The following is an 11,747-nucleotide window of genomic DNA, read 5'->3' on the forward strand; positions in this document are numbered from 1 at the left end:
CTGACTCCCTCGCTCAGAGTCCCATAGAAAAAATAAGCTGTAACTTCACTGCAATGTGAATGTCCCAAGATACATTGTGTTTCTCCATTTCGCTACTAAATAGCAACCAAATGAGCGGAAAACCTATATTAAGGGAGGATCTAAATAATGTGTAATGGTAAGACAACCTCCAATTGTAGAACATTTCAATATTGGACCAAATAAAACATCGAAATGAAAACACCACCCTATTTGAAACATATATGTCCTACTGGGGCTATATATACCCCTTGTCGATTTAACGTGATTTAGATAAGTGACAGCGGAACGCGCTTCGGAAGCTTCTACTGTCATCTGCTATACTGTGATGTCCGCTCCAATAACTTGGCCCTACTCCACATTTAGTTTTACAATAAAAACACATTTATGCAATGACTTTACATAATGTAGGCTATATTTATGTGCATCATCCTTCCTGCAGCAGGCGAGAGAAAATGATATATTTCTGGACAAACTTTCACCAATCTAATAGGCTATATTTTTCTAGCTGATGCGTTTAGAACATTATTTTCACTTTGATCTTGCTATAGTGTAGCGTTTTTACATGCTTGCAGTATTTCAACTGCAGTTATATTGGTTTGAGAAGCATCATAATATGGAATAATAGCCGATATATGGAGACAGACCGGATGAAGGGAGGTGGGGGGGGGGGGGGGGATCAGAGGCTTGGGTTTTGTCTGGTTTTGCTGGACCACTGGAATGGAGCTTAAAAGGCAAGCATGCGATTCGTTTATTGCACTCATCCAATGAACTGACGGTGCATAATTTTACGCTTAAAAGGCGTGGTTGTAATGCTTTAGGCTGCGTCTAGCGCCAAGACCAAGATATCAAGTGCGCTGGTCCACGCCCACTGATTTGGGCTGCGCCAGGCGCTCGGCCTAGAAACAGCGCCGATGCAACGATAGGGACCACAGTTTAACAATAGGGCAGCAACTGGAGAGAGATGTTGCTAACACTTATATAATGCAAACATACAGTATAATCAGTTGCTGTTTAATTTAACTTTATAGGTAATATGCAAACAACATAAGGGGGGGGGGGGGGGCTTGACGGAAAGGTCAGAGGGAAATCTGCCTATGTTAATTTGTCATACATTGCCTGGCTATACTTTATACAAATGTTCATCAAATTAAGTAGATATTATGGGAATTATGAAGAAGAACAAAGGTCCAGAGTGCTCGGAAGTCCACAACTGGTGTGGTGAAGGTGCTCTTTGGTGAGGATCACAAAGGTTCAAAAAAGAAAGGTCCAACGCACACTTCTGGCAGAAAGTAAAAAGCCTTTATTTACTGTAGATGGCTATTTCATTTTGGAAGGCTTAAAAACATAGTTAGTGCATGTTAAAAGAGCTGGGACATGACCCACACGTAGCGGCACAAACAGCCTTCTTCAGGGTATGACCACCAGCTCACAGGGTTTCCCCCTATTTAGCAAGAGATGATTGCAAACACCTGAGCACAAAGCCAGTGAACTCACAGATGCAAAATGCACCCACTAGATAGCACTACAATGTGTATAGCAGAAACCAAACATAATGCAGACAAATATGGACAATAGACTACATGCACAACTTCCCACTGCCCATTATGTTGGGGTAGCAACACCGAATACAGTATGTCCCAATATATATATATATATATATATAGACATCCTATCCTGTGCATAAAAGCTGAAGAGAATGTGGTCATGGGTAGAGGATAATCCAAACATCTCGTCCACAAGGTGCTGCATACACAGAAAAGGAGTGGAGAAAGACCTGAACATATAACACAAAATAGAACACAACAGACACTGTAACAGGCAGGGTTAGATATGAGACATGAAGAGGGAGGATGAGTGGTGAGGCCATACAGAGGTGAGGAGGGAAACTGAACACTGAGGTTATTTTGTCTCCATCACTTAGAAGAAAATGGCAGACGAGAGCATTGGTGCCACCAGGAGCAGGAGGCTGACGCCGATGCTGCTGACACTGTTGCACATGTCACCCTCACAGCATTTCACATCTTTTCCCAGGGCTGCTGCTGCCGGTCCCTGTATTCCTGAACAGATGGACTTGGAGGCGCAGCCCTTCATGCCCTTCCCTGCCACTATGAGAAGGAAAACAATGTTAGCGATGGGCTTAATGTTTGACCCATCTGTTCTACTGCATCACTCAACATCTCCTCTGAGCAGGCGCGGACAATGCCCGGTGGCCTGGCCTGGCCTGCAAAAAAAAAAGAAATAAAAAAAAAAGAATTGGTGCCCGCAGTCAGGCCACTCCCTGAACAGCAGGCCAGGCGCTGCCTACTGGTTTACTAGTGGTTTTATTACTTTATTCAGGGTTAAAGTGGGCGCATCTCATTGTAAAATTGGACTCGGCCCAAATTGGGCTTCAAACGGCCCAAATTGGGCTTCAAACGGCTCAAATTGGGCTTCAAACGGCCCAAATCTAAAGGTAAAGGTAAAGTCCCACTGATTGTCACACAATGTGTGAAATTTGTTCTCCGCATTTGACCCATCCCCTGGGGGAGCGGTGAACGGCAGCGTGCGCCGCGCTCGGGAATCACATGGTGATTTAACCCCCCAATTCCAACCCTTTGATGCTGAGTAAGGTAAAGGTAAAGTCCCAACGATTGTCACACACCTGAGTGTGTGAAATTTGTTTTCCGCATTTGACCCATCCCCTGGGGGAGCGGTGAGCAGCAGCAGTGCAGCGCTCGGGAATCATTTGGTGATCTAACCCCCCAATTCCAACCCTTTGATGCTGAGTGCCAAGCAGGCAGGCAAATGGGTCCCATTTTTATAGTCTTTGGTATGACTCGGCCGATCTGGCTTCAAACGGCCCAAATTGGGCTTCAAACGGCCCAAATCTGGCTTCAAACGACCCAAATTGGGCTTCAAATGGCCCAAATCTGGCTTCAAACGGCCCAAATTGGGCTTCAAACGGCCCGAATCTGGCTTCCCCACGACCCAAATTGGGCTTCAAACGACCCAAATCTGGCTTTAAACGGCCCAAATTGGGCTTCAAACGGCCCAAATTTATCGGCCTGGCCTCCTTGGTATCTAATGCTCGGCCTGAATTATGATCCCAGTCCGCCCCTGCCTCTGAGCTGAGGAATGTGAATTGGAGTGAGTCGTCTGACGTCATAGGCCTGTTTACCTGTTGCTGAGATGCAGCGGTCCTCATCCCCCAAGCACTTTAGAACACTCATGCAGTCCCCCTGGTCATTGCAGCCATAGCACTTCTTACCGTTGGGAGAAGGCGTACTGGCCGCTGGAAGATGAAACTTAGATTGTTTATAGTGCTTCCATACATCAATATATGCCTTGTTGAGCAATTTAGCAGACACATTTACCCCCCCCCCCCCCACACACACACACACACACACACACACACACACACACACACACACACACACACAGATTACAATAACAACGACAACACAATAAAATAATGTCTTGAGAAAACAACAAATAAATGTGTATTATTAAATGTGTCTTAATTGACAATTTTCCAGATTAAAGGCATGGGCGGAGATTGCGTGATGATCAAAACAGTAAATATAAGGAGGTTACCAGCGGCAGCTTTGTTGCAGAGTTCAGTGGAGCAGCACTTGTTGCTTATTGAGGTCCTGGAGACTCCAAAGTTCATGGAGCCGCTCATACACTGAGCAGCGACACCACAAGACATCATGGTCATTTTAGAAAGTTCTGTTTGACCTGCACAAAAAACAATAGCCTTTGTCAAATGATGTCAAATGCCAGACTCTTAGTTGCAGAAAAAAAAAATGCACAGCTACATACCCATGTATATACCCATGAAAAATGTTGTACATTGACCCAGGGAACAAGGTTTGGTCTCTGTGGCTGTGCAGGCTCCTGAGGGTCCAGCGACGCAGTCATAGCATGTCAGGGTGTAGACTGAGGGAACAGGTGAACAAGTCAGACAAGCTCAACATGAGGTTTTTGTAATATCAACATGTAAAGCAGAGTGATGAAAGCAGACACCAAAGGCGGTGGCAGTCTGCACAGCCCCTGCATATACTGTATACATTGAGTATAATATAATTTGAAAGGGGACAATGCACATTAATTAACATGAGCACCTGAGTCCATCATGTAAATGTGTCTGACTTAGTCATACAGGCTAATTTTCATCTGCAGTCCCTGGCAGGCTGAAGTTATAAAACATTAATAAACGCAATGCAGGAGTACACATAAGCATTGTTAGTCGGGCAGCTTAGCACTAGATTTGAGCTGGATGTGGACAGTTCTGACAAAAGCACCAACATTTCCCCAAATGCTACCCATCCCATAGCCATAGCTTTCCATTTTTGATAGGATCCACTTCAAAAAATTAAAAATTAATTTTTCACGTGTTCAGCTGACCTTAGTCTACAAATTTGCCTCAAGGACCCTCGAGATCCACTAAAGTTTTGGAGATATTTTGAAAGTTTTGGAAAACACGTTTTTTTCATGTCCGATTATCGAATCGTCACAAAAATTTGGGAACATGTTTAGAGATATCATCAAAGACCATGGGTACTTAATTTTGTGCATTTCAACCAAAAGGGGCCACCGCAAACATCAAAAATGTGGGTGGCCTAACAAAAAAGGCCATAACTCCACATCTGTTTGTTCAATGATCAGAAAACTTGGCAGATATATCAAGGGATATATGTTGACCGTGTCATGAGAACCACAGACATTTTTTTGCGACCTCAGTACCGTTCAGAAAAGGCTTAATCCCTTGTCATGGCTGCTTGCAGCTATACATCCAATAGCGATGTTGGTGGAGATCGGTGAAGCGGGCTAGGAGGAGATGTCAAAAATGTGTTTTCCAAAACTTTCAAAATATCTCAAAAACTTTCCAGTTGGACCCCAAGGCTCCTTGATGCACATTTGTAGAGCAATGTTAGCTGAACAACAAAAGTTGCTTGCAATTTGGACAGTTTTTATTTTTTTGAAAAATATATTTTTATTTTTTTTAAGTGGATCCTATCAAAAATTGCAATCTAAGGGAATTGTCAGTACATGGAAAAAATGTGTTGCTTTTGTCAGGAATGTACACATCAATTTGCTAAGCCACCTGACTATATGCTTTTGTGTCCTATGACACAAAAGCAAAAAGATATACAGACAAACACAAGCAGACAAAAGCCTTTTTTTATGATGAAACATGATCCTGTCACCCAAACTGCTGTAAGCACCTCTACATGAAGCCAACAACGTTTAGTATGTATTAGCCAATATATAATGGCTTTTACTTTTGCTATGGGGAGAGTACCTTGGATATATTTTTCTGCTCAAACACGACCCCCTCACCCAAACTGCAAGGAGCACCTTTCCAGACGACACTGAAGCCAAAGCAGCATTCCTTTTTAGTACATCGGTAGATTCTAAAATTCTACCTTTGAATCCAAATAGTTTTTTTAAACTTATATTCTTGTGTTTCAGTATTCTGAAATGTTCTTGAAGGGTTTCTACAGAGAACCTGGTTTGTTGACACTAAATGTACACTACTCCCCTTCAACTGTGGGACCCCACTATATGCTATATATATACTATATACTATATATATACTATATACTATATACTATATATATATACTATATACTATATATATATACTATATACTATATACTATATACTATACAAAACCCTTAATACTCAAAGGAAAACAGATAACAAGACTTCAATAAAAAAAATCCTACCTTTGGGGAGAAGTACACTCCCTATGATCAGAATAAGAAGATGCATTTCAGGATGGTGGGTGGAGTCCAAATGGCTCAACGTTTGGGCAGTCAGCTTTAATAGTTCTGCTAAGTAGGAGGAGTGGTCTCAGGATGACATTGCATCTCTTGTTGAACACAGAGATATGCTATTTGCAGGGCCGGCTCTAGTCATATTGGAGCCCTAGGCGAGACTTGATTCGGCCCCCCATCCCCCCCCCCCCACACACACACACTCACACACACACATACATCTGTGAATCACCAGCATTTATTATTATTATTATTATTATTATTATTATTACTATTATTATTATTATTATTATTATTATTATTATTAGCATATAAAGATTTTGGTCATTTGAAGCCAGATTTATAGGAATATCTCATTTTAAATTAACATTAGGATTAGATTTACTCCTTTTCTCACTCCCATGTCACCGCCTGCTCTCCCTGCAGGGCTTGAAATTAACTTTTGATCACCAGCCAAAATGGCTGCTAGATTTTAAAGTTACCAGCCAATTAGAATTTCCACTAGCCAAAATGTTTTTCTTGAAATAAACCAGAAATATGAGTGCCACTGGGTTAATATAAGCATAAGTATCAGTCAAAAATAAGTTATAGCATAATTGATCTATAAATTACAGTATTTCACTGATCAATTGTGTGATTTCAAATTGTGTGAAAATAAAGAGATTTTTCTTTATTTATCCATTTATTTTTTTTACATGTAAATAGGTAGCAGGGGAGCACCTCAAGTGTGTCACTGGTTACTCTGCGTTTATCCGGGCCTGACTTGAAATAATGTTGAGGGGGGTGCCCCTTTTTCACTTAATGTAGTTCTCAACGTAAGTTCAAGCAGGAAGACTATAATATCTTTTACACTTCTTTAATGCACTTTATATCTCCACTCTTCAATCTACTCACAAGATCATAATAAGCTGTCAATTTCTGGGCTTCAATGAACAATCAGCTGGTTGCCGCCCAGTCTCTGTTAACCAATTGCATAGTGTCACATCACTGCTCTGATCACCTCTCACCCTATCACGTTGCTCCACAACCCAGTCGTAAGCCAATTGCTTGGAGGCGGGTTCCTTAAATATGCTTGTTTCTGTCTCATTCAGCCTCTCAATCATCGCTGCTGTCAGGCTCGCACCCTCCTCCCCTTCTCCTCCCGGTCATCGCAGTCCTATCCCATTCTTCAGTCGGAAGAGTCATGAGTCTCAGAAGGAGATCACCAGCACCACCAGTATCTAGACACTGCAGGGGGATATATCTGGATGCTGATCTGGGCTGGTGCAGCTCTCTCAACATCTCCCTGCGGTGTCTAACCGCCAAAGACTAATAACAATACTTTATTCTCAACATTCTTTCTGTAGTAAATTATTCACTTTATTGTAATAAATATCACTTTATTCATCCTTTGGTCTCTAGTCTCTCCTGATTGAAATGTAGTTCTCAACGTAAGTTCAAGCAGGAAGACTATAATATCTTTTACACTTCTTTAATGCACTTTATATCTCCACTCTTCAATCTACTCACAAGATCATAATAAGCTGTCAATTTCTGGGCTTCAATGAACAATCAGCTGGTTGCCGCCCAGTCTCTGTTAACCAATTGCATAGTGTCACATCACTGCTCTGATCACCTCTCACCCTATCACGTTGCTCCACAACCCAGTCGTAAGCCAATTGCTTGGAGGCGGGTTCCTTAAATATGCTTGTTTCTGTCTCATTCAGCCTCTCAATCATCGCTGCTGTCAGGCTCGCACCCTCCTCCCCTTCTCCTCCCGGTCATCGCAGTCCTATCCCATTCTTCAGTCGGAAGAGTCATGAGTCTCAGAAGGAGATCACCAGCACCACCAGTATCTAGACACTGCAGGGGGATATATCTGGATGCTGATCTGGGCTGGTGCAGCTCTCTCAACATCTCCCTGCGGTGTCTAACCGCCAAAGACTAATAACAATACTTTATTCTCAACATTCTTTCTGTAGTAAATTATTCACTTTATTGTAATAAATATCACTTTATTCATCCTTTGGTCTCTAGTCTCTCCTGATTGAAATGCACCTGGCCCCTAAACTGTCTGTGCACATCTCTGTTGGTTTCTCCCACAATCTGCTCAGTTGTTTCAGTCACATCTTTTCTCTTCGCCCCCTCTCTCTCTCTCCTTCTCTGTCAATAGTCACAGCTGTATCTGTCGGTTCTTCACAATAAAAATCGTCCGGGTGCTTTGTCAATGAGTTGTTTGCCTTATATGAATCAGCAGAAATGCTTCAAAACGGCTCCAGACTACTGAAAGTGACCAGGATTAAACGCTAGTCTAGTAGATGTCAAACAGAAACAAAAGTAAAAAAAAAAAAGAGGGAAACTAAACTAATGCAGCCTACAGCCTTTTAAAATGTATTTTCTTGGTTCACTTTTGACGGGGAGGAGAAGGCACTAAGGCAGGTGAAGTGACACTCACCTCTGACCAGAAGCGTCATGCCCATTGTAACTGAGGGGGCAATTGCCCCCTCAGATTTTTGAGAGGTACATTTATTTTTTATTTATTTTTATAAACATAGGCTATAATATTATAGGCTGTGTATGGTAGTTGAAACATAGTTTCAAGTTGACGTTTATTTATGTTTGAAGTTCAAACAAAAACATAAATACTGTATAGGCTACATGCAGTACAACACAAAAGGCTGTTATTTACCCTTTGTCGACACCTGGGGCCGGTTGCACCAAGTGGTATTAACTATGCCTGGTCGTAACTCCTACGTCGGTCTTAGTTAAGACCAGTCTTTAGAGTGGATTTACGCCTGTTGCACCAATAGGGCTTACATCTGGTCTTAACTACGCTGGTCGTAGCAATGTGCGTCCATGTGAATTGTCGGGGAATGCCCCCTGATTGGGCCAAAAATGTGCCTCGCGCCGTCACCCACTACTGTATGTGCGTCACTACACCCTCCCTCCTCCCACCCCCCTCCTCCTGTAGAAGCCCCAGGGGAAAATGGCGGCGGCGATTAGTGTCAGGCAGTCTGAATGAAATTGAATGTAACGTTCCCAATTCTATCTATTACATTCTAAAAAATGACCCTCAACATTTGGGAAGGCTAAGCCACACAACTAGTTTGTTATAATCTAACTTCATTCTTCAAAGGCGACATTACGACGATGAGGACGGTAAGGACTCAATTACAGCAGGTCTCCGCTGATAGACACGGAGATCTCTGTTACAGGCAGGCACTTCATTAGGCCTCCTCCTGACCAGGCGTAAGAGTTGCGCCTGGGCGTAGTGAAAAGAAGGCTTAAGCCCTCTTGGTGCAACCGGCGTAGCTGTTAGGTTGTAAAGTTATGACCGGCGTAGCTTAAGACCAGTCGTAAGACCACTTGGTGCAACTGGCCCCTGGTGAGTAAATATATATGTAACTAAAACCATTAAAATTGACAACCGGTCCGCAACTTTTTTTTCCATGTATCTACCGGTCCTTGGCACAAAAAAGGTTGGGAACCCCTGCTCTAGATGACACTAGATGAGACTAATGGAAGAGAAAAGATTTCGGTAACACTTTACAATAACGTACACAAATACTGTAGTAGTTACTAGTAAACTAATCATTAACTAATAGTTAGTTAATGAGTAGCTAAGGAATAATTTGTCATTAGTCAATCATTAGTTAATCATAGTTAATGATTAGTATCTAAGTTCCTGAGTAGAGTAGTTAATCAATACTTAATGATTACTAAATGTCAGCTCGTGAATATAGTAGTTAATCATTACCGTAGTTACTGATTAGTCGGTCAGTTCCATGAGTAGAGTAGTTAATCGTTCGTTAATGATTAATAAATGTCAATGCGTGAATATATTAGTTAATCATTAGTTAATCATTAGTTAAGGTCACATTGTGAGTATAGTAGTTAATCATTAGTTCATGATTAGTTGTTAGTTCCTTAGTAGATAGGAAATATGATTGATACATAATGCTCAATCAGAATAGGAAACAGTGACTAGCATTACTTTAAAGGTGCATCAGTTAGCTTGTTAGCTGCCAAGTGTGTAAGCAGACTAAAAGTTTGCTCAGAGATATAACATTAGCCAGTAATCTCCGAGCTAGCTATCTGATCATCTCTGAGCTAGCTAGCTAGCTAGCTAGTATTGATGTTTACAGACGGCCCATATTCTAATCAATAGGGTGATCATATGTGATTGCATACAACCCATGTGTTTGGGATTGATGTTGAGAGCTGCCCATGTGCCCATGTGCAATTGAGAACAGTTAGTGTGAGAAAAGCACTGAATTATGTAATCATCCTTCTGCAGTTTCCCACCAAAAAAGCTCTTGAGGTCTGGCCTAGAACAAAGACGGCCTTATTTTATTATCAAGTGCTGTGTAATAAATTACGTATTTCGACCTTGCAGGTGGCCGTGCTATCTGTAAACATGAAGACGCGAGTAGATTTCCCGTCAAAGCTTATAACAGACCATTGTTTAAAAGTTTGAAGTAATATACTCATGAACACACAGTAAGAACTTCATACTCATGAACATTATGCAATTTGGTTGAGATATAATATTTGTATGTAATGTTTTTTCTAACCAATTATGAAAATGCAGTTTGAAATATGCTTTGTGTTATGAAGAAGAAATGTACTATCATGGATGTGTGTGTGTGTGTGTGTCAATGAATGGATCCTTGCACGGACACACACACACCCACACACACCCACACACACACACACACACACACACACACACACACACACACACACACACACACACACACACACACACTATAGTGGGTAATAACTTTTAGAAATAAGCTTTAGTGTGCCTCTGTCATGGAACCTCTGCCCCACTCATGCCAGGATTATTGGACGTTTCACCAGTAAATCCAACTATGTTGTCAACACAAAGTTGTAATCCTTTTTGTTTTACTTGTCAGCCAGTCAAGACTTTCGGCAAATACTTAAAAAATGACCAACATCATACAGTGAAAGTAAATCCTGTAGGGACCATAGGTGTAGTCCCGGCAGAACGCGTGGGAACGGCGTTCCCATACTTCTCCAAGGGGTGTTTTGTGTGTGTCAGTGTGTGTGTGCATGTCGAGCCAATAAAACGAGTGAAACTTGACAACGTTGTCATTTGTCCTATATTTAAGGTGGGCTGAATTATTCACACAGCATCAACTCGCGGCTTGAAGATAGAAGGAAACATTCCACCTTAACTATATTTAAGGTGGGCTGAATGATTCACACAGCATCAACTCGTGGCTTGAAGGAAAAGGAAACATTCCACCCTAACTACAGCGCGGGGGAAACCTCAGTTTAATAAAAGCTATACTGAAACATACTGGCTTTTTCAGCATCAAAATATATTTTTTTCCACCAGTACCTCACTATAACAAGTAAAGATGAAAAAGGCAGCCAAACATCCTTTCATTTTTCGGACCAGCTGCTAAAAAGGTACGTTTACAAGCATGAAGAAACAATGTTAAAAGCGTGTTTCTTTTCAACGCGGTTGAATCAAAAGTTAGCGTTAATCACCCCATTGCAATTTGCATCGCCAGATGCCAGTTGTGCAACTTGTGTGATCGCTGGTTGAGAGATTGTTTAGCTGTTTGTGCTGATAACTGACTCTGCTCTGCTGTGCCCATATACGTATTTTAGTTTCAGAGCTGCAAATGTCACGGGCTTCTGCAGTGTTTATAGAGGACACAGTGACAGTGGTTTGCAGCACTTGAGGAATCTGTGAGTTTGCTCGTTTAATTCGTTGGTATAAGCAATTGCCCGCCCCGAACGATTAATTAATGAATAGGCTGCGTGAACGTTAGCGTGTGTGCGTGCGCGGGGGGGGCGGGGGGGGGGGGGGGGGGGCTTTGTTGGGACCTGTGCGTGTGCAGGTGTTCCCCATATAGGTGCGTTCCCCCACTTCTCTAGATAGCACTACACCTCTGGTAGGGACTGGTAGTAGGGACTGCTGATCTGTTGGACAGAATTTGTGTTAGAAGT

General features: G+C 42.1%; 1 protein-coding gene across 1 annotated transcript; it reads right to left on the bottom strand.

Annotated features, from left to right (window-relative positions):
* Positions 1 to 1,299: 1,299 nt before the first annotated feature.
* LOC310800213 (uncharacterized protein) lies at positions 1,300 to 5,846 on the bottom strand. Its single transcript, XM_083662798.1, has 5 exons — positions 5,733 to 5,846; positions 3,823 to 3,939; positions 3,595 to 3,738; positions 3,179 to 3,292; positions 1,300 to 2,126 (listed from the first exon to the last, which is right to left on the bottom strand). The coding sequence occupies exons 1-5, from the start codon at positions 5,776 to 5,778 to the stop codon at positions 1,939 to 1,941; spliced, it is 609 nt and encodes a 202-aa protein (XP_083518924.1). The 5' UTR covers positions 5,779 to 5,846; the 3' UTR covers positions 1,300 to 1,938.
* Positions 5,847 to 11,747: the final 5,901 nt, after the last annotated feature.

The sequence above is a fragment of the Poromitra crassiceps genome (assembly GCF_964638095.1).
Source record: "Poromitra crassiceps genome assembly, chromosome: 29".
NCBI classification, from domain to species: domain Eukaryota; kingdom Metazoa; phylum Chordata; class Actinopteri; order Beryciformes; family Melamphaidae; genus Poromitra; species Poromitra crassiceps.